The sequence below is a fragment of the Rhincodon typus genome, unplaced genomic scaffold (genome assembly GCF_021869965.1).
Source record: "Rhincodon typus isolate 14 unplaced genomic scaffold, sRhiTyp1.1 hic_rhity00002702, whole genome shotgun sequence".
NCBI classification, from domain to species: Eukaryota; Metazoa; Chordata; class Chondrichthyes; order Orectolobiformes; family Rhincodontidae; genus Rhincodon; species Rhincodon typus.
In genome coordinates, this window is record NW_025968340.1 from 1102 (window position 1) to 24883 (window position 23782).

The 23782-nt window shown below is 39.1% G+C and overlaps 1 protein-coding gene across 3 annotated transcripts; it reads left to right on the forward strand.

Annotated features, from left to right (window-relative positions):
• The first annotated feature begins 540 nt into the window (after positions 1 to 540).
• ociad2 (OCIA domain containing 2) lies at positions 541 to 23776 on the forward strand. 3 transcript variants are annotated; one of them, XM_048593353.1, is made up of 6 exons: positions 541 to 620; positions 2884 to 2937; positions 3567 to 3614; positions 5270 to 5399; positions 8251 to 8358; positions 23623 to 23776. In XM_048593353.1, the coding sequence occupies exons 1-6, from the start codon at positions 587 to 589 to the stop codon at positions 23651 to 23653; spliced, it is 405 nt and encodes a 134-aa protein (XP_048449310.1). In that variant the 5' UTR covers positions 541 to 586; the 3' UTR covers positions 23654 to 23776. The 3 variants fall into 3 exon arrangements, with proteins under 3 accessions (XP_048449310.1, XP_048449311.1, XP_048449312.1); XM_048593354.1 differs by lacking the exon at positions 23623 to 23776 and adding an exon at positions 17266 to 21190; XM_048593355.1 differs by lacking the exon at positions 23623 to 23776 and adding an exon at positions 16123 to 17248.
• The last annotated feature ends 6 nt before the right edge of the window (positions 23777 to 23782 follow it).

Below are 23782 nucleotides of genomic sequence, written 5' to 3' on the forward strand. Positions count from 1 at the left end.
CCATTGAAATCATTGACACCATTGGTTTGCTCTGTGTTGTAACTTATCCATAAACTTCCATGTTATAGGACAGGAGACCATAGGTCCATGAATTCACTTTTCTGGAGCAATCCATAATGAATTGCAATGTCCCCTCCTTTTCACTGAAAATATGCACTTTTCAAAATAAATCTGAATTATTAACACCATCCAGAAGTATTATTCTGGCATGACGGAGAACTAAGAAGACGTCTCCCCCAACTTCATCAGATGCTCAGATAAGTACACAGTATGGAATGTGATAAAATGTTCTCCATAAACTGGGCAGAGGTGGACTTGGATCTGCATAGGTTTGGAGCCTTAATTGAGAATAGGCTGATGGATGAATATTGAAGCTGATGATCAAATACTACAGGATATGGAAATATCATCAGAAAAACAGTTTAATTAATTTTGTTTATTATCGTCTTGTTGGTAGCTGTAATAGTAAAACAGTTTAATCATCCACAGAATATGATGTTGTTTATGACTGACTAAACAACTGACTTTGTATACACAGGATGGGTGTGTCAACAGACATAATTATGAGAAAGTTGGCAAGATCATAATGGAATGCAAGAGTGAAAGCTTCTGGTACAGAGGTAAGTTTTATTTGCTTAATTTTTGATAATTTGTCACACCCTTTGTTGATCTTTTTAACTTTTCTCCAGTTTTCTGCAAATTTAAGCAGGTTAAAGTAACTATGATCCTATGAATAACCAGCATGGAATGTATACTCCTGGTTGTGATTATTGTGTAGATCTGTGTCACACAATTATTCTTGACCTGATTTTCTGGACTTTACACTCTTGACCTTGCACCCTGTCAAATTCACATAATCCCCTGATCTCTGACAATAATTGTGTAGATATAGGGTGGAAAATGTGGCTTTTTGACCTGTCAAAAGTGGAGATGGGTTTAGTTAGCAGGTGGGAGTTCTGGGACCTAGGCCACAGTGTGTTCTGTACATCAAAGGCAGACTTCCTGACCAAATGTCAACCTGATTGGCTTCCATTTGGACAGGAATACTGGAGAAGAGGTTGCAGGACCAACTGGATCCAAACCCTGACCCCATAAGAGGGGCCAGAAGATTTTGATCAAAAGAGGATTCTAATTCCCAGATCGAGGGTTGGTATTTGATCCTGTACAGGATGCAATGCCTCACTCTAGGGGTGAGGAATTTTGCTACTGCGTGGGACCTGGAGGTCGTGGGCATTCTGATCGTGAAGGAGCTGGGAGTGGGTGTGATGCCAGTTAGTAATCCTCTTGCTCTTCAGGTTTCACAAAGAGTGCTCTCTGACTCTTTTCTTCATTTACTGCCAGCAGCAAAGAAACATACCCAACCAGATAACTTGCTTTGCCGGGTTAAATCCCAAGATTTCAACATCACAGAAACATAGAAAACTGGAGAAGGAATAAGCAATTTGGCCCTTCGAGCCTGTTCTTCTATTTAACGTGACCATACCTGAGCATCCAATTCAGTACCCTGTTCCAGCTTTCTCCACGTACCCTTTAATCTCTTTACTCCTTCTTGAAAACATTCAATATTTTGGCCTCCACTAGTTTCTGTGGCAGAACATTCCACAGACTCATCACTCTCTGTGTGAGGACATTTCTCCTCAATCTAAATTCTAAACCCCAGTAACCTTTGACTGTGACCTTTGGCTATAGACCCCCTGGTCATCAGGAACATCCTTCCTGCGTTTAACCTGTGTAGTCCTGTTCAAATTTTATAGGTAACTTTGAGATCCCCTCAACATTCTGCTAAACTCCAGTGAATGTAGTCCTAACCTATCCAGTCTCCCTTCATATGTCAGTCCTGACATCCCAGGAATCAGTTTAGTAAACCTTTGTTGCACTCTTTCCATAACCAGAACACCCTTCCTCAGATAAGGAGACCAAAACTGTACGCAATTCTCCAGTTGTGGTCTCACCAAAGCAACAAGTTATCCTTGTTCTGGTACTCGAATCCTATCACAATGAAAGGCAACGTACCACTTGCCTTCTTCAGCTGTTTGCTTACTTTTGGAGATAAGTTATGTGACTAATTTAAACTGCTAATTCACCTTCTGTGAGCAGAGTGGCTATCTATCACTGATCTATACTGGGCAAAACCTAGAAGGTGGCAACTAGGAGATGATTTTCTGACACAATCAGAACTTTTGCCCATTCAACCGCTCACCTGCAACCTATAACCCGTGTTCCACCCATCTCAGTAGTTTTTTAATTCATTCGTGAGAGTCACTAGCTGGGCCAGCATTTATTACCTGTCCCTAGTTGCCCTTAAATAGGCGATGGTGAACTTACTTCCTTGAATTGCTGCAGTCCATGTATTACTTCCAGTTACAGCCGTTTTTCAGTCCTATTGAGTTCTGTTGTACGTGGATTAAAGTAAAATCAAATGTAAGAGTGGCAGTCCCTCAGAATGAGGATAACACTTGGACGTGCAGGACTCTGCCTCTGGAGTCTTTTAACATGGAGACGCTGTTGCACTGTAATTACCTCATGATTCTGAACAGAGCAGTAGTCTCCCTTGTACTCACCATTTGCCATCGGTACGTTTGAAGAGTTTCCAGATTGATAACCAAGCTGCTTGGCTACACTATAACACACTCTGGCTATCAAGTCCTGAGGTGGGACTTGAATCCTGAAGTTCTGGATTAGAGGCAAGGACACTAGCATTGCCCCACAACTCGTCCTCTGATGTAAGTAAGCAATCAGTAGACAAAACAGGAAATTTCCTTCAATGATCCTCAGTCATGAAACATTAGCTCACTGCCCACAATGTGTTTGGGATAATTAACCTTGATTGATGTTGGTCTTGACAGAATGGAATTTCACTGTTATGAATCTTCTTGTTTTCAGCTTTGCCATTATCTCTTGCAAGTATGCTTGCTTCCCAAGGATTGGTGTACAAAGGTAATATTTTTAAAAAAGCAATTATCAATTCATGCTACACTTGATAATGTTCTGTTAAAATTAATCTGTTGAGTAAAGTTGGATTGAATCTCCATTCTGTTTTTTTTTGGCATAGCCACTGTACTTTTGGCAGATGATCCATGGAAGCCCCAAGGAAATGGGCGTAGATTTTGTTTTCATGAATGATGAGCACCATTTCAATGTTGCTTAACTTACAACTGCCCATTGACCTTGAGTGGGTTTTAAATCAGCAGCTTAATGATCTTGAGTGTCTGGACTGGTGTGTCAGGCACAATAAGGAAGTTATGTGAATGAGCAGGGTAAGTTACATCATGGCTGTTCAAGTAAGACTGAAGAATCACCATTGAGATATGTAGAGGGCAAAAAATTACAATTATATTAATTAGCCTTAAAAACAATTAGCCAGCTCATAGAAGAGAGAGTTTTCTCTTTTTAATGGATGAATATATAAACACTTGTTAAGGAAAGTTTTTTTTATTTTTGAGACTAAAACTTTGCAGTTCCCTCATAGTTTGAGTAAGCTAATTACAAACCTTAAAAGTACCCTTTCATCAAACAAAAGTAATCAGTGGATTAAATTGAAATAATTTCTTCTATTTCCTATGTAGGAATTCTTTCACCTTCAAAAAGATTTGGGTCAACTCCTAAAGTCGCACGTAAGTTAATGACTTGTTTTATTGTATTCATAGTACTGAACTGTGCATAGCAGTGCTGGAAACTGCAAAACACAAAGGATATATCTGAAAATTCAAATTATTTTAATTTGTGTGGCCCCATTACAGCATTATATTGAGTAGGTTACATTCCATGTGTGATATTTCCTCCATGGTCCTGCTAAATAAAACAGGGAAAAATATAGGCCACAGCCTGTCATCTACCTTGTTTCTTTCACCTCAGCCATTCCGGACGCTCCGCTGCTTGGTGTCCTCAGGTAGTTCAGCAGAATAACAGCTGGGAATTGTGCTCCATTGAGATCTTTCTTTCTGCTTACTGCATTGTGGAGCTTCCTGGAGCAGGCAATGGTGAACCCTGGATATGGTATTTTCACAGATGACCACTCTAAGTACCTTGTGGTACATGCTACCTCTACCAGTATGAGGTAGTTTGCTGCTACCAGTCCACCTTGTCTTTGTTTTATCTAGAGCAGTAGAGGATACTTCCCTTCCCACTATCACTGTAACATCCTTTCGCCAGCTAAACATTCAAGATCTCTATACTCTTTCATTTCTGGTCCTCTACACATACGCAATTTTAATTGCTACATCATTGTCAGCTGTCTTTTCAACAATTGAGGCCCTAAACTGAGGCATTTATTTCCTGAAGCACTCTGCCTCGCTTTAAGATTCTCCTCAAAGCTAGCTTTTTGATTAAGCTTTTGATCATCTGTCCAGATATCTCTATATGCGGCTTAGTGCAGAATTACTGTCATTCTTGTTAACTGCCTCAGCACATTAAAATTTCTTATAAATGTGTGTTGTTATTGTTATAGTTTGCGATGGTGCAGTTGTGAGATTAGGAATTCATCTCTCAAACACAACATCAAGCTGATGAACAATCTTACTCAGTTTAGGTACTCTCAGCCAATGAGCATATATCAGACTGTCGCTTCCCAGCATTATGTAAGATAAAGGTTTTGAAGAGGTTAATGTTCATGTTACATTGACTCCTCTCTTTCTACTAACGTCAGATACTGTGTGGATTCAGAGAATGTTCATTAGGGTAAGCCCTGGTGGAGAGAGATTGTCTTATAGCAAAGATTAAACAGGTTGGGACTCCAACACGAGGTTAAGAGGAATGAGAAGTGATCTCATTGAAATATATAGGATTTTTAAGGGGCTTGACAGGGTAAATTCTGAGAGGATGTTTCCTCTCATGGGAGAGTCTAGGACCGGAGGGTATAGTCACAGAATAAAGGGGTGCCATTTTGAGACTGAGATGAGGAGGAGTTTCTTCCCTCAGAGGATTGAGAGTCTTTGGAACATCATGGCACAGACAGCTCCCAGAATCTTTGTGTATATTCAAGGCTGAGATAGATACATTCCTGATCATTAGTAGAATCAACAGTTACATCAAAAGGGCAGGAAAATGGATGTGAGGAATGTCAGATCAACCATGATCCTATTGAATGGTGGAGCAAGCTTGAAGGGCCAAATAGCCTACACTTGTTCCTATTTCTTATGGTCTTGTGGACTTATGGGTGGACACAAGGAGTTCTACTCTAGCTTTTGGAGGGAGCAGGAGTATCTCACCAGATCCCTAAGGTACTAGTAACAATGCATGGCCAACAGTTCCTTTGTATTTTGTTTGGCAGTTGCTGGAGTTCTTGGTTTTGTGGTTGGAAAAATCTCTTATGTGGGAGCTTGTCGTCAAAAGTTTCAAAATGCAGGCTTTCCCGCTTTTGGAACTACATTTCCTTACGGATTTGGAAACTTCCCTTTAGGGTGAGTAACTTTCCATAAGTTTATCTACGTAAACTATTTTAGCAGATTTAATCATAACCTTCCAGTAATGCCTTCAGTTCAATATTTAGAACTTTCATTATCAATCTATTCAGAAGTCTTGACCTCACAAGTTGCGATTTGGTGAGCTGCCATGTTCAGATTTTTTAATCTTCAGTGTTTATTTTCTATGGTCCTTTGCTGTTTTTATGTTTTCACTTACATCTTTTTCATTTTCTTTATCCATTTGTTACTCTTCTGTATTTCCATTCTTGCAACTTGTTTTCCTTCATGAACCTTTCCTTTTCTCTTCTTGTTCTTAAATGTTCTCGTCACACATGAAAAACTTAAGGAAGTGAAGAAACTGTCATGTTGTTATGTTTTTCTCAATGATGTGTGACTGGAGTAAGATTAAAATTGGGAGAAAACATTTGAGTATTCTGATCGATGCATAACAGAAATAGAAAATAACCAACTAGAAAATAACCAACTGAAACAAAAGGGACCACCTACCATTGAAGATGAAAAAACTCAGTGGTCATGATCTAAGTGATGGGCTTAAATATTATGACACTTCAAGTTCTCATCCAAGTTTAAAGGTTGTGAGGTTTCCTACCTCAACTGTCCTCCCAGGCAGTGCACGCAAGGGTCTGACCACCTTCTGGGTGAAATAAAAGTTCCTCAAATCCCCTCTAAACCTCCTGTCTTTCACCTTAAAATTGTGTCCCCTTGTTAATCACTCTTTGACAAGGTGTAACAGCTGCTTTCTATCCATGCTGTCCATGCTCCTCATAATCTTAAACATTTTAAAAATCAGGTCACCTCTCAGCCTTCTGTGCTCTTAAAACAACCTGAACTTACCCAGCCTGTCTTCATAATTAAAATGCTCCATCACAGCCATTATCCTGGTGAATCTCCTCTGCATCTCCTCCAGTGCAATCATATCCTTCCTATAGTGCTGTGATCAGAATTGCACACAGTTCTCCAGTTGTGGCCTAACCGAATCCTATACAAGTCTAACATGGCCTCCCTGATCTTATAAACTATGCCACGACTGATGAAGGTAAGTGTCCCATATGCCGTAATTACCTTATTAACCTGTCCTGCTGCCTTCAGGGATCTTTTGACAAACAGCCCAAGATTCCTCTGAGCTTTCTAGTGTCCTGCCATTCACTGAGTACTCCCTTGTGTTGTTACTACTTCCAAAGTGCATCACCTCACACTTTTCTCAAGTTCAAATTCCATCTGCCACTGCTCTGCCCATTTGACCAATCCATCTATTCCCTCCTGTAATCTAAGACCTCTTCCCTCACTGTCAACCACAGCCAATCTTCCTGTCTTCAGCAAACTTACTTATCATCATAGAGCTTCCCAGTGGTGAATGTCAGGAAATCCTTTTGCAATTACCTGCCTGTCATAAATCCTCATCCAATGACCGGCTCACTAGAATTATGTTCTCCTTCCCAATTAAGTTTTCTGTGAGTGAGCAGTATGAGCCTTCTGATTCCTGATTGCTTACAAGAAGCATGCAACAGAAAAGCTACTGTACTTGGAGTGAGTAGCTGCTGCTTTGTCCTCTTTGGGGAGCCTTTGGCTGCGCCACACCGTGATTGATATCGGGTGTTTTTAATCTCCCGTGGTGGCAATCTAAGTTGGACCGAGTACTGAGGATAAATGAAGGAGTGAAATTGGAGTGTAATAGACACAGCCCATTGAACTTATCTAAGTGGTAAAGTCTGTCCAGCCATTGGAGGCTTGCTGACTAGGGAAGTGTGGAAGGACAGGAATGCACATGTCGGCCCAAAGTGATGCTCCTGGCTTGCGGGCAATGAATGGCACCAGGATCTTTGAACCTTTAGGAGAACAATCGTGGGAATGTTGTTGACTTCCTGCCTGCCTGTGTCACAAGACTTGCCCTTTTCCTTGTGTGTACATTTGTAATGAGCTCAGAATCAGAATTACATAACTGTGCAAGGAAAACTGATCCACCTCCAAACAGAAGCCATGCTTTCTCCTACAAGAACCACCAAACTTTGACACCATAGTAGAGGATTCTGCGCAGGAAAGGGGATTAACTGGATTTCTCTCTTTGAAAGATTTAATGCACACTTAATGAGCCTAATGCCTTCCTTCTGTCTTCGATAATACAATAATGGAAAATATTGGAGTTATTTAGTGGGTCAGGGAGTTCCTGTAGAGTGAGAAATGAACTTAATGGGTCGATTACTGGGAGATAAATTACGGGAAAAGTGCTGGTCATAGCTGTGCCAACCATAAATCTGAGCACCCAGGATGGTCATAGTTACTGAAGAGTGAAGCATACACCCTCAACAGTGATGAAATTAACTTCCTCCATCCAGATCCCGGAAAGCTCCTGTACAATAGGACTGACCAGCATTCTATAGTCCCAGCAGTCCCAAAGGAGAGTACCAGCCACTGTTGGGAGCACAAATATTCACCAGGAAGAAAGCTCTCTCAGACTTGAAGGTAAGTGGGTGGGCGGGGATTGAAGACACCAGTGAGCAGGCTTGCCTGAAAAATTGTGGTGGAAGTGGAATGTGGCTTTAAGAGATCGTTAAGTACCCATTTCCAATCTTCAGTGGACCCATCTAATAGTGGTCTGCCTGACACTTTATTCATCCCTTCTTAGTATGGGGGACAGGACGGAGGTTGGTAGGAGGATGGTGGGCTAATTACCTGTTTTATTTTACGTGCTTACCTGCCTCCAAATTCACAGGTTTGGGAAGCTGTACAATGCAACCCACTGTTTAAGTCCAGCAAACTGTCTCCAATGATTTTGCATTTGTGAACATGCTTGATATTTTATAATAACTTATGAGATTATGTCTTCCAGTAAACCCCATCATGACAACGACCATCATGAAGGCAAAAACGGACCCCATGGATTCCCAGACCATTGCAGGAAATCTCAGCGGACAACCCCAGACTCTGCTGACCTCAGGTACATCACTTCTCGACATTTGCAAAATCAGTGCAGTCTATTTGCTACAGGAATATGAACTAAATAATTTGAATAGTGTACCATCCTGATTTATTGAGCCAGATTTTCAACGTGGGTTCAGCAACATGATATCTCTTTTTTTTTTATTTATAATTTTAAAGCTGGTATTCCATATCTTTCTCCTGAAATGCTCATTCTCTCTCTTTCTCTTCAAGCTCAGGTCTTTTAAGTTTTAGTTCCTGTTTTACCTACATTTCCATTCTTTTTAATTCCACTTTCCATTGTATTTTTCTGCTCTCTCCATTTTTGTTCTCTCGTGAGATGTGAGTGTTGCTGGCTGGCCAGCTTTTATTGCCCATTGCTAGTTACCCTTGAGAGGGCAGTGGTGAGCTGCCTTCTTGAACTGCTACAGTCTATATGCTGCAGGTTGACCCACAATGCCATTAGGGAGGGAATTCTTGGATTTTGACCCAGCGACAGTGAAAGAACAACAATATATTTCCAAGTCTGGGTGGTGAGTGGCTTGGAGACAATTTGCAGGTGGTGGTGTTCCTATGTATCTTCTGCCCTTGTCCTTCTAGATGGAAGTGATCTTGGGGTTGGAAGGTACTGGCTAAGGATCTTTGAATTTCTGCAGTGGATCACACTACTGTTACTGAGAGCCTATGGTGGAGGGATTGGATGTTTTGGATGTTTCTCTGCCAGCTCTAGCTTTTTAATTTATTTTCCTAATGCTCAAACTGCCTAACTGTAGCTCAGTATGAACTCGTTTCGATGTTGCTGTATGTAGATTACCCGTGATGTGTTTGACTCAATAACTGTAAATAGGAAATGAGTAAAGAGCAAAATAAAACGTGCTGAATAAGATCAATCAAGTGCACCTTTCACTAATCGAACAACAGAACTCATGTTTGTTGAATGATCTACCACTTGTCTTCATTGTCGAAATTAACAAAGCCCCGATTCCTTCAGTGTCCGAATCAGCAAGGGTAAGAAAAGATCACGAGTTAAGGACCCTCTCAAACTGACATCAACAGCTGGAATTTCAAAGGGCCACTGTATTGGGACCTGGTGTGAATGTGAAGAATCTCAGTCATAAATATCATCTTGGGATCCCAACATCCCTGGGACAGTTTTGCTTTTTCAAAGACCATCAGAAGATGGGGTGTCTGTAAGTTGGGGGCGGAGGGGTGAAGAGTGGAACAGGGAATCCACTCTTTGTCAATCAACTACCACTTAAGGTATTTTAGGGGCTTGTTTGGGGCCTTTGAATTTGATTTTTTATTTCAGCAAACCTGAACAATCTGGTGTCTGTTGGTGAATAGTTGTCAGGCTGACTGCAAGGACGTGAGAAATTTTCCCTTCATTGAAGTTTTCCAGTTCTTCATGTGCCTAGTCCAGTCCCGTGTCGCACCGTAATCAACCCTACACAGCTCTTTTCATTGCTGTAGATATTGCTAGCCCTCCAGGGAGCTGCCTGCACTCTTTAGCAATGCAGCAGCAGCTCCTACATTGGCTTTTGCATCCTCTTGATGCTTGTACCAGGCAGTGTTTGGTGCCACTCATTGAATGCTGAATTTCTTTCCTAATCAGTCAGTCAAGTTGAATGTAAAGTATAAAAAGATGAGGTGCAGGGTAAGGACGTTAGAATTCATCAGGGTTCCTGACCCCACATTGAAAGTCTGGCCCAGTAAAGCAGGAAAGTAAAATCTATGGGAATTCACATTGTTTCCACTTCCTGTGCCTCCATTAAAAATATTGATCCTAATGTAGAGAAGTGGCATTACAAACTGTAGGTTTATACAGGAGTATGCCGGGCTGAGTTAAGGTTGTCCATAAATATGTCCACAGATGACATTTGTACCATGCAAGTGCCAAGCGATGTCTCTCTCCAATAAAAGAGAATCTAAGCATTGTCCTTGATATAAATGAATGCTATTAAAATCCAGGGTTAACAATGACCAGAAACTGAATTGGACTAGTCAAACTGTGGCTTCAAGAGCAGGAAAAAGGCTAAAAAGGCTCACCTTCTGAATCTCCAAATCTACTAACTGCAAGACACAAAGCAGGAGTATGATGGAATATTCCTCACTTGCCTGAATGAGTGCAGCTCCAACAGAAACTTGAGACTGCAGAAATACTACTCGACAATTTGATAGTTGACTCCAGGAGAACAGATAAGGATCACTTATTTCATGTGTACATGGGCAGAAGCTTTAAAAGAGGTCAAAGCTCGTTGAATTACAGAACACCTTCAAATATTATACAGATTACAGCATGCATATTACAATTATAATTTCCACACTTGAACATCCATGTGCCCCATATTAACAATGCTTTCCACATTCTTTGTAGGCATCATTTATTCCTCAAACAAAGCTTTTGATAACTTCTAAACTTGATAGTCTGGATGCCCTTTTTCTTAGTTTTTGCTTCACTTATTACTAACTCTTAACCTACTTAACCCCCTTCAATACCATCCAGTGACAGTCTGCTTGATTTGCACCACATTCACAAGCAGTCACACCCTCCACTAGCAGCATACAGTAACAGCAGTGTGTATCACCTACAAAGTTCACTGTAGATATTCACCAAGGCTCCTGAGGCAACACCTTATAAATCCACAACCACTACCATCTAGGTCGTCAAGGGCAGCAGGGACAAGGGAACAACATAACTGTAAGTTCCCCTTCAAACTACTCACCATCCTGAGTTGGAAATATATTGCTATTCCTTCACATAATTGCTGGGTCAAAATCCTGGAACTCCCTCCATAATGGCATTGTGGGTCTACCTACACTAAATGGACTGCAGTGGTTCAAGAAGACAGCTGTCCACCACCTTCTCTAAGGGTTGGGCAATAAATGCTGGCCCCGTCAACAAAGCCACAGTGCCTGCATGGATTAAAAAAATGAGATCATGCATTTTTTTTGGTTATAACACCATATACAAAAAATACGTAGCTCTAAAAAGGAAATGGAATTTGTTAATAAAATTGAACTATGCTATAAATAGCCGCAAGAAATTTCCAAGAATCAATGTTCCATCTTGTCCAGGAACTAAGCTTGAACTGGACTTCTTTAGTGAGAAAGAATGCTTGGTCATCTAGGGTTTGTAGTTTTGAGTCTGTTTTAGAGTAGGTGTGTTAGTAAGTGCATTTGCATGAGCCTGCTTTCACCTTACTCCTGTGAGATTTCAAAGCCCACAGAATCAATACCACCTATGCTTTTCTGCCTTGATCATTCTAAGGGGCACACTAACATTGGTTCCAAATTTTCTCTCTCTCATATTTGCAAACAGACTAGCCACTGTTTAGTGTTTCAACTGAGAACTCAAAAGGGATCACAAGTTCAGTGAGCTGCTTTTTAAATAACTAAAAATCAAACTAGGGTTCAGCTGGCTACTGTTTTTGGGGCACTGCATAAAATAAAAAGTACCCAGAAAAATTGGAAATGGTCAAAGTTTGAAACCAATTAGAAGTTTTCTTGATTATTTCCTCTGTTCTCCTGACTTTACCTTCATTACTTGAGTCTCCCAATGTAGTTTAAGAACAAAGAACAGTACAGCCCAGGAAAAGACTCTTTGGCCCACCAAGCCTGAGCTGACACATTACACCTTTCAAAACTAAAATGTATTGCCTCTGTACAGTCCGTATCCCTTCATGTCCTGCCTGTTCATGTATCTGTCAAGATGCCTCCTAAATGCTGCTACAGTATTTGCCTTTACCACCTCTTTTGGCAGCGCATTCCAAGCTCTTACCAACTTTTGTGTAAAAAAATCTTGCCAGTTGTATCTCCTTTAAACTTCCACCCTTTTACCTTACACCTATGTCCCCTAATAATTGACATTTCTATCCTGGGAAAAAGACTGTGATGATCCATTCTATTCATGCCTCTCAGTTTTGTAAGCCTTGGTCAGACTCTAACAAGTGAAAACAAACCAAGTTTGTCCAATCTCTCCTCATAGCTAATACCCTCCAAGCCAGGCAACATCCTGGTAAACCTTTTCTGTACCTTCTCTAAAGCTTCCACATGCTTTGGGTAATTTTGTGACCGGACCTGTATACAACATTCCAAATGTGACCTGACTAAAGTTCTATACAACTACATTTATCTGTGAATACTAAGTCAAATAACCAAATAAAAGCATTCTATGTTAATAGACGATAAATGAACTTGCAAAAAAATTTGACTTTTTGACTGTGCTATTGATTTATTTTCTCAGTGTTGAAAATCACAACACATTGATATATAAATGCCTATTTTTATCTCATCTGTGTTAATTCAGTTGTTATGGATCTTGGTTACAATGTGACCACTGTTGGGAAAGAACATTCAAGTGTGCACAACATTTCAAACAATGGGCAGAATGGAAAAGAAATAAGAGCAGCCCTGATAATAAATTATGCCATATGGTAGTGAGAAAGAGGTGTTGGCTCAGAAAATGGGAAAGTAGAACTAGTAAAGGTGGAGATTAGGAATAGCAATAGTCAGAAAATGTTGATGGGCGATATTTATGGGCCTCCTAGCAGTAGTTATACCATTGGGCGGAGTAGTAAGCAATAAATAATTTGAAATTATAACAAAGGCAATGTAATAATCATTATAAAGTTTATTATTTACTTGGACTGGACCAATCAAATTGGTAAAAGTGGTCTAAAAGATACCTTTATAGAATTTTTACAACAGTTTCCTGGAACAATATATTGGGACAATAAATAGGGACAAAAATTTTAGATCTAGTATTGTTTAATGAAACAGCTTTATTTATTAACCTCACAGTAAAAGATCCACTGGCAAAAAGCAACCATAACACAATAGGAATTTCATTTCAAAGCTGACAGCATCAAACTCCAGTTCCAAAAACAAAGCTAAGCTTGAACAATGTTAATTACACACGTATTAGGGGAGACTGTTTAAGATGGATTCGTTAAAGAGACAAGAAATAGTAGCATAAAAGGGTGGCAAACATTGAAAGAAGTAATTTAAAATGTTCAACCAAATATATTGCATTAAATAAATGAACAATAATTAGAAAGATCTGTTGATGCTTTACAAGGGAAATCAAGGATCGTATTAGATTAAAAGAAGAACGTTTACGTGTTACAAACAATAATGGTAATCCTAAGGATTTAAAGCATTTTAGAAAATTTCAAAAGGTGACCAGAAAAGTTGACAGAGGAGGAGAAACGGAATATGTGACTAAACTGGGGTGGAGCATGAAAACAAATTATAGAAATTTTATAATTATCTATGAAAGTGAGTAGCTAAAGTAAAAGTTTGTGCTTTACAGGTATAGATAGGACAAATTATTAAGGGGACTGAGGAAGATGTGGATTTGTTAAAAATATTTTATACAATTCTTCATAGTTGTATACCATAAATTACATTCCAGAAATAGGGGATAACCTAGGGTTAAGGTTGAGGAATTTAAAAAAGTTAGTATCAACAAAGAAAGGGATTTTGAAATAATTTAACAGACAAAAGCCTGACTTTTCAGACCTGGGATTTTTTTTTTTACAGCTGTACAAATCCAGTCTGGGAAAAAAATGCATTCCCCTAGAACATCAGAATTTTGGTCCTGTATGGTGGGGAGGGAGAACCAAGGCATGGTGGTGACTTTGAAAACATGGTGTATTCTGCTGGGTGTAGAAGCAGGCTCAGTAGAAGGCTCTTTATCGAAGATTTTTAAAAAGCAATAAAACAACAGAAAGAAATCTCATACCCCATCCCTTCACCTGAATGCATTCAAAAATCCCTTCCATGCCAATCCACGTTAACCATTTCATTCTCCCCACTACCCATGGCTTGTCATATCCTCTATGCAAACCAATGTTTCTCCACCAACGCCCAAAGACCTTTATGACCCCTATGCCAACTTATTGCCAAATCATGCCAAATCCCTGTCGTTTAGCCAATATAACTTAACATGCCAACTCATCCAGTATCTGTCATGGGCAAACCTCAGTCCCAGCTGAGATGAAATAAAATTCTTCTTTTGATTAATTCACAACATTAACAACAAAAAAACTCTCATTGATAAAAAAAAACACTACATTTAACTTTATTTGATCCTGTATTAAAACCCCATTGAAACTCCTATTCACCACTTGTAACTGTCAATCAAACTTTGAAATGACAGGCATCTTGCTGTAATATTGAAAGGTGTTAAATCAGTCATGCAGCCCTCATTTAGTCATGTTAATCTATGGACGGAGTGAGGAAACAAGCATTTTTAATACCCCAGACAAATATTTAAATAGCAAGTTTCAAATGCATTCTTAGCTTTAGTAGTCACTTTCAACACTTTCTTTTGACAGTTTTGCTAACAATTTGGGTGGTACTTATTCAGTACTCTGTGCATAATTTCAATCAGTTTGATAGCGTTCATTACTTTATATATTTCAGACACACATTTGTATCTATTTTTAACAATGCAAAGGGCACCTGGACTCCTCCAAAAGTGTTCTGGGACTGTATCCAAGACTGTAATTTCCCTCTCCAAAATTGTGCCTTACCTATTAAGTTCAAACCTGCTCTTAGCTGTGAGGAGGATACGAAGTGGCTTCAAAAATATAAAGACACATTAATTGAGTTAACAGCAAAATAGCAAAAGCAGTATAATGTTTGAAAATGCGAAGTTATCCATTTTGTTAGTATGAATAGAAAAATATTTTTTGATAAAAGTGCAGAACTTGTAAATATGCACAGAAACACAGTAAATTAGTATACAAGTACAGCAAGCAATAAGGAAGATGAATGTCATTCTGACCTTTACAGTTATGTGTTCATAGTTATGGGTGTCAGCGGGTAGGCCAGCATTTATTGCCTATCCCTAATTGCTCAGAAGGCTGTTAAGAGTCATCCACATTGTTGTGGATCTGGGTCACATGTAGGCCAGATCAGGTGGGATAGCAGATTTCCTTCCCCAAAAGATGTTGGTAAAACAGATTAGCTTTTATAAACAATCAACAATTAACTATTTTTTATTCGAGTTTTTTAAAAAAAGATTGAATTCACATTTCACTATATGCCACAATGGATTTAAACCCATGGTCTCAGACAATTGGCCTGAGGTTTTGAAATTACTAGTCTAGTGACATTATCACCACACCACATGCTTCTCCTTAGCTTTTAGTCCCTGTATTTAAGGAAAGATGTGTTTGCATTGGAAATGACATAGAAATGTTTCACTAGACAGGGTCCATGGATAAGGGGTTATCCTTTAATGAATTTGGGCCTGTACTTTCTGGAGTTTAGAAGTATTTCTTTAAAGCATACAAGACTCTGCAGTGACTGATGAGGTTGACACTGAGATGTTGTTTACCCTTAATGAAATAGAGAACGTAAGGACACAGTCTCAGGATAAAGTATTCAGATGAGAAATTTATTCACTCAAATTACTGTGAATCTTTGGGAACTGTCTACCCAAGAGGGTTGTAGATGCTCAAATTTTAAGCTGAGATTGATAGATATTTGGATATTCAGAGAATCAAAGGATAAGAGCAGAAGGTGGAGAAATAGACCTGACGAGATCATTGATCATATTGAATGGCAGAGAGAACTCAAGTAGCCCCACATTCCTGCTTGTGTTCCTTGTTATGTTCTTTAAAAAAAGGAGAGATCACATACATCATCTCCATTGTTGCTTTGTATGGATTAGATTTTACGTTTAATTGTGTGTACATCAAACTGTTTGGTTTCTATGAACTGCAGAATCCTTAAATATTTGACTTTTGAATAATACCAAATATCTTTTTTACAGTTCAAAGAATTCATAAAGAATTAATACATCGTTGTGTCTGCAGCTTGGTGGAGAAATTCTGCAGTGTAAATCTCCTATATTCTGACCCATATAGAAGTACTATAGAAAGTGTGATTTGTATTCATCAGCCATTTTACTCTACAACATATATCAACCAACAAGCTCATTTGTATTTGTAATGCTCTTTACAGTTTCCATAATAAACTGGAGCTTATGACAGTATCTTGTCTTTGAAGGGGACCAGTCCTTGGTCTTGTCATGTATTAAATAGGATATGTTGTAGTAGGAAGGCTACCTGTTTATGTTCATTTTTGATCAGTGAGGTTAAAGGTGGTTGGAAATATCAAACAGCTATTGTTGGTTATATTAAAATTGTCAAACCTAGGTCCCTCTTAATAATGGTACCGTTGGTGTCTGTGTGTCTACAATGTCGGGGGGGTGGTTAGCTCAGTTGGATGGGGTGACCCTCAGTATAAAATCACCACCAGTCTTGTCTCTTTAATGAGAGAGCAGCCCTATGGTTATTTGGAACTTTGGTGACTACCTATTTGTAATGTACATACCTATTTACAACAAGGTGTACTGAAGACATGATATTGGGATTTCCTGTGATGTCCAAGATACTGCCATCTCACCACCACAGTAACCCCTCCACCCCAAACAAACTGTGATAGCAGCTGCAATGTGAAACAACACTTATCTATTAGGAAATTCTCAAAACTGTTTGAAAGTTACAGAAATGGATTTCATTTCAAATTTTTAGTCCTCTACTACTCAGTATTTCCGTGTCTTTGTATAGCTGTGTTGTCATTTTAAATAGTCGATGGTTGGAAACTGAATATGGATTTTTATGCTTGTTTTACTTAAGCAACACAAGGAGAGATTTGCCTTAATTACTACGCTAAAGCAAAACTCTAAAGCATTGTACTCTCAGCATCCTCTTAACCACATTTCAATCTTCCTCCATACACAGCAAATAAAAAAAAAGTCCTTCTGTGTCAAAGTTCAATGTGTTAAGTTCTCCTTCATGCAGCTAGGGAGTAAACAATCAATCTCATTCTGGATATTGCTGCCAGTCCTAGACTAAGTCCTCCAGAGACATTCTTAGAATGGTTTCATTAACATTTTCTCCTGTTTATACAGATGCTCATGGACACTAGACTCTTAGCTGCATAAGGATCACTCCATACAAAGTTGAAACCTGCCTTCTACTTCTAGTATGGAAGGATAATATAACCCGTAAAGTCTAAAAATCTATACTTCCCCTAACAACTGGTAGGGAAGTGGCACCTAGGAAAGCTGAAGAATGGCCTGGTCCCAGCGATTCCTCTTCTCATGCATTGTAATGTGGTTGATCAAGTTATGATGAAGCTGTAACCCTAACCTCCAGCCTTCAATCTGATGAGCATGTCAGTCACTTTATCAGATGGGCCCTCCGATCTGGAGGTGGTGTGACAGAACATTGTCATTACTGATTGGCTGATTTAAGGGTCACCTTGACTGAAACTCCTTTACTCCGTCCTCTAAAGGTAAGAAGGGTATGGATGTTCATATGAATATTTCCTTGTGTCTGCTGGGAAAATCTGCCACAGTGTGTAGCTGATGTGTGCATCAAAGAAAATCTTATGTTTGTATTTGAGAATCCTATGCCCTTTTCCATTGGAAAGGAAACACCAGCAAGAGGGTCTAAGATGTTTTCACAATAACTCAGGGAATCAAAAATGAACAACTGGTCTCCACATCGCAACTGAAATGCCAAAATGTAGGAAGAACTTACATTGGTTGTGAAGACGGCATCAAAATCACAAAAACAAATCATCCTGTATTTGATTGCATGCTATTCAAGGCATATGTGATTTCTTCATTCTTCAGCTGTCTTCATTTCTTCCACTATTTGAAGGCACAGTAGGATATTTGTGACTCTCAAGCTTTAACAACAACTTAAATCTATACAGTTCCTTTAATGTGGTAAAACATTCCAAGTTTCTTTACACGAGCATTACAAACAAAATTTGATATTGCACCATATTAGAATGATGAGGAAAACCTATCTTAAAATAAGTACGAGGGAAAGAGAGAAAGGAGTGGCTTTGAGGGAATTTCAAAGCCTACAACACTAGCAGTGGAATACATGACTGCTAATGGTGGACTGATTAAAACTGGAGATATGAACAACATACAAATTAGTAGGTTACTCTTCCCTTTGAGTCTACTCCATATTCAATAATATCATGAGGTCATGGATGATCTGATTTTGACCTCAACTCTACATTCCTCCTACGTTACTCCCTAAGAACATTTCACACCCCTTTACTTATCAAGAATCTCTCTCTCTTTGCCTTCATTGCCTTTTGAAAAGAACTCCAAGACATTCAACCTTCTGAGAGAAACTTAACTCTGTCTTAAGTGGATGACCCCTAATTTAAAACAATGACCACCAGTTTTGGATTCTTCCATCAGAGGAAACATTCTCTTGGCATTCCCCCCACATCCCCTCAGGATCTTGGATGTTTCAGTCAAGTTGCCTTACTCTTATAAACTCCAGCAGATAGAAGCTTAGCCTGTCCACCTTTTTCTCATAATACAACTTGCCCGTTCTGGGTATTCGTCTGATAAACATTCCTCTGAACTGCTTGCAATGCATTGATATTTCCCCCTTAATAAATAGGAAGACCAATACTGAGCATAATACTTAAGAGAGAGTTAACCAATGCCTTGTAAACCTGCAGCATCATTGACTTTTTTTTTGAAATTTGATTACAATCAATTTTATAATCAGAATTAATGCACAAGAGACAAAAACTGGAGAAACACAAGTATCTTGTAATGTTCTGGGACTAGAAGAAATTACAGACAAAAAATAGGACAAGGCCATGGAAGGAATTGAAAACAAAAATGAGAATTCTAAAATCAGAATGTCACCAGTGAACACAGGGATGATGGGAGAATAAGACTTATTGTGAGTTAGGAAACCTGTAGCCGAGTTTTGGATGAGCTTATGTTTATGGAGGGTAGGATTCCAAAGTATTGCTCCAAAGCAGAGCAGCAGCAGAGATGAATGGCTCAACAAAGGCTCTGGATTCAGTGGTACCGGAACACACAGCTGGGATGCTAGAATAATTAGCTGTTTCTCAGCTGAAACACTGATCCATAATTCTGCAATACTGGTCACGATTGGAACTGTTATAGATGTTGCATAATTATGATCTATATGCTTTCCTGTTGAAAAATAGTCCTTGGTTTCCTGGCCAGCTAGTAGCCTGCTTTCTCTTCTTAATAAAGAACACAAAGTGCTGGAGAAACTCAGCAGGACTGGCAGCATCTATTGAGAGACGAACAGAGATAACATTTCGAGTTTTGTGGCCCTTCACCAGAGCAGTTCTGATAGGAGGGGGTCATCGAGGTCACACTATTTTTGATGGGGACATAGTATGTCATGATAATTGGCATAACTAATGTGTAACTCAGGGTTTGGGGTAAATCGGGGAGATGAAATCTTAAGTAAAAGAGATGAGTGGGAATGTGTGGAAACTCAGATATGATGCTGTTGACAGGAAATACAAGGAACAGAAGAGTCACCAAGATTGAGAAGCTGAGCCTCAGATTGCCCCGTGATGCCTTCCATCCTCATCTGAATTGCAAATGTGCAATGGAAATGAGAAGTGGCTGCCACCAGTCCTGGAATGGGTCGAGTAAATGTCTTTTTTCTGCCTGAGGGAGCAGGCTCTACTTGGGAGCGATGCAAGGCCCTGCAAGGGACAGTTGCATTAATCAGGTATTAAACAGTATATGGGCTGAAGTACTCGTATCTACATCGTCAAATCCTGGCAACAACATCCAGCGCCTTCTGAGCTATCTCCACATGGAGAAGCCAAAGCAGAAGTTCCCCTTCAGGATGCAGAGTAGATTCACCTAGCCTATTGTTCTTGATGTCATTTCCTCCACATGATTGAGGGGCCTTAGCACCACAGACTTTAGAGTGTCTCAAGACTCTACACAGAATGGTGCCATCTGTTGGAGTAGGACTTGCATCTAAAGGGATAGATGGCCGTCCTTTCCCAGTGGCTGTCAAGATGACAACTTGCACTAAAATTTTATGTGACAGTCTGCTTCCACTATCCACTGGAGACCTGTGCCAGCCACATCATTGAAATATGTTTCCATTTGTTGCGTTCACCTCCTGCTCCCTTTCACTTACTTTTCCTCACTTGTGAATCATGCTTTATCTGCTTCAGGGTGGTAGTAGCTGTCTTGATGATACTATCGGGGAGACTGTATTTGTTCTTGTGGAAATAGTTACCAGTTACAAAGGACTTAGGGGATAATGGCTTCAAATAGAGGCTAAAATTCTAGGAAAAATGAAAGGATTGCTCTAAAAGACTTGAAAAAAACCTGTTAATTGTGTGCCATGGAACACAAATTCTCAAATTTTACAATTTTAAAACTTTCAGGCTTAGGCATTCATCCATATTATGTAGAATAATATGTATGATATCTCAATGTCTGAATAGTGCAATGGTGATTTTATGACCATAAAAATTCAAGTTAAGGAAAAAGCATCTGAGCGTTGGAAAGTATTATGGAAAGGTTTTTTGGGTGGGGGGGAGCTCCAGGAATAGACTTCTTGTACTGGTGCCATTTTTTAAAATGCAGGAGATGCCATTGCAGATGATGTACACACTCTGGTTTATGTTGAAGAGGCTGATTGTTCCTTTGTATTTGGCCACAATGACTCACTGCACTTGGTTTCTGGGATTAATAGTTTATGTTCAGACCAGACAAAAATTTTCCACCTGTCTTTCAGAATGCAAGCTTGTACAGGTTTTAAATAATAAACTTAATTTTTTAATGATGTGCTACTATTAAAATTCTTAGTTCAATGTGACACACAGAGACTTTCTGAAAGACCATGGTTAAGAATCATCATCTACTGAATTTGGGCAGTGTACATACAGTTTGGTTGTAGCATTTGGCAAATGTTTTATCATCTGGAGTATTCCGACCCTTCACTGTTAGAAATGATGTTCTACCATATAAATAAAACAGAAATAAAGTATTCTTATTTTAAGCATTTTCATTATCTCTCAGATTTAACCTTGATGTTTTCAATACTTCTCTGTTAGTGTATGTATTGTCTGGTCTACTCTCAATTTGGTATTCAGATCACAGTTGGCGTTGTTACTAGACAAGCCAGATCCCAGACTAAAATCTGGTTTGATAGATCATATTTTGTTTTATTGGTAATAATGAAGTAGTCTTTCACCGAAACTCAACACACAATGCTGCAAATTCAGTTTCAACAATAAAGCAAGTTCATTACACAAAAGAAATGAAGATTAAATAGAATAAACCAAAATATTTATGTACAACAGAAATGTAATGATTTCAAAACAATTTATTCTCACACCAGAGAGGATTACATTCTCTCTCATTTCTGTAAGGCTTTACCTAATTATGGCTTCAATTCCCGGTCTTGAGAATCTGATATTTTCTTTGAATTTTAATCAAACTGAGCTTAGATTTTCTCAGCTTCAAATAACCTCACCAGAATTTTAACCAAACCTTCTGGTTTGAAACTTGCAAACTACAGACATTAAGGTAAAACAAAAAGGCAAATAATTATTTAAATGGGAAGCAGATTCAAAGTGTGTCAATGCAGAAGGATCTGGACATTCTTTGTGCATGAATTGCAGGAAGTGGGCATGTAGGGTCAGCATATAATAAGAAAGGCAAATTGAATCCTGGCATTAATTGCAAAAGGACTGGATTATAAAAGTAAAGAAGTATTGTTACAATCATAAAAAGCGTTGGTGAGATCATATCTATAATATTATGTCCAATTTTGATCTCCTTATTTGAGAAAGGATGTGGTGGCAGTGGAAGAAGTTTAGAGGAGGTTCACCAGGATGATTCCAGGGATGAAAGTGCTTTTGTATGAGGAGCAGTTGAATAGCTTGAACTTGTACTCACTGGAGTTCAGAAATATGATGGGGGCAGTCTGATTGAGGTATATAAAATGCTAAAGTGGATTGATAAAGGTGGACATTGAGCAAATGTTCCTCCACCTTGTGGGACAGTCTCAAACAAGAGGATCATAGGTATAGGGTCAGAGGAGGTAGGTTTAAAACTGAGATAAAGGAGAAACTACTTCTCTCAAAGAGTTGTGAATCTGTGGAACTCACTGCCCCAGACTGCAGTGGAAGCAGAATCAATCAGGATATTCAAAGGAAGAAACAGATGTATGTCTGATGAAAAACAGAATAAAGGGCTATGAGGAGCAGGCAGGAAAGTGGAAGATAAGATCGGCCATGATCATGTTAAATGGTGGAGTGGGCTCAAAAGGTGGAATTGCTTCCTCTCGCTCCTAATTTCTATGTTCCTAATCAATTTTTAAAATGAGTTCTAAACTAGCTCCCTTCTTCAGGAGCAATTGTTTAATACATCGAGTTTCTGCTAAGACGTTTGCAAATTGAAACCAAAAGGACTTTCTTCAAACTACAGATGTTTCCCTCAAGCCAAAAAAGATTCTGGATTTTCCACATTAAATTTAATGTACAACTGTTTACTCTGTTCACTGGTAAAACCCACACAAGGAAAACAAAGCTCAATTACTCTATAGGAAGTCTCTCTTATACTATGTTCTGAAAATCACCATGGCTACAAAAATACTTATACATTAATCATTGATAGACACCTAAATACTACAATTTTAGAGTTTAGATTTTAAATTAATTATGTGTTCAAATTGTATAAATCACACAATATATATCACCTTTACATTTCTAAGACCAATCTGTTTAGTTTAATTGTGCCTTCAAATTGATCCATGTAACTCCATTTGTTGGATCAGCGCAAGCATTTCTAACATTAGCTGTTTAAGATTTTTCTGTATTGACTTGTTTGTCTAAAACAAGTTTTTGAAGAGAGATAGAAAATGTTTGAACCTTGAGAAGCAAGTTAAAAGTATGAAGTTAGACAGTTGTTCTAAATCAGAAGAAAAGTGGGGACTGTGCAGGATTGAGAAAAAATCTCCATATCCTGAAATACTGGACCAAAATCCTGGACTTCACAAATAATTTTTAAAAGTTAAAAAAAAAGGCAGCTGAGCTATGCTCTGGGAAAATTACACAGTTAGAGATAGCTGCTTGGAACCATTGTTCAGCCCGAAAATCCAATTCACACCTCAACTCTAAAAGACCAATTAACCAGGCCGAACACTCTAGACTAAAACTAACTTTTACCCTTTAGCCTACCCCAACCCAGATATTATGGAGCCTATACAGATACCAAGACATTCAACTTCAATCAATATTCATTCAGAGAGGTATTGGACATTCAACCTCAGTCAAAGTACACTGACACAAACTCTTAACTATCAGGAACCCTATTGCCTCAAAGGGAACAGCAGCAACACAATGGCAAGTGCAGATTTAGCGTGAAGAGACCCGCAATTAATATAATTGCAGGACCCAACTTCACCTAAGACATCTATCCCCGCAGCTACCCTCGGGAGAGGGATCTGAGAGAGTGATTCGCCCCAGGAGCTAACCCCAGCTACCACCAGGAGAAGGACCCGAAAGAGCTACTGCCCTGAGAACCATCTCCACAACCTTCTCCAGAAGAGGGATCCCAGAGAGCTACCTGCACAGCTACCTCCAGA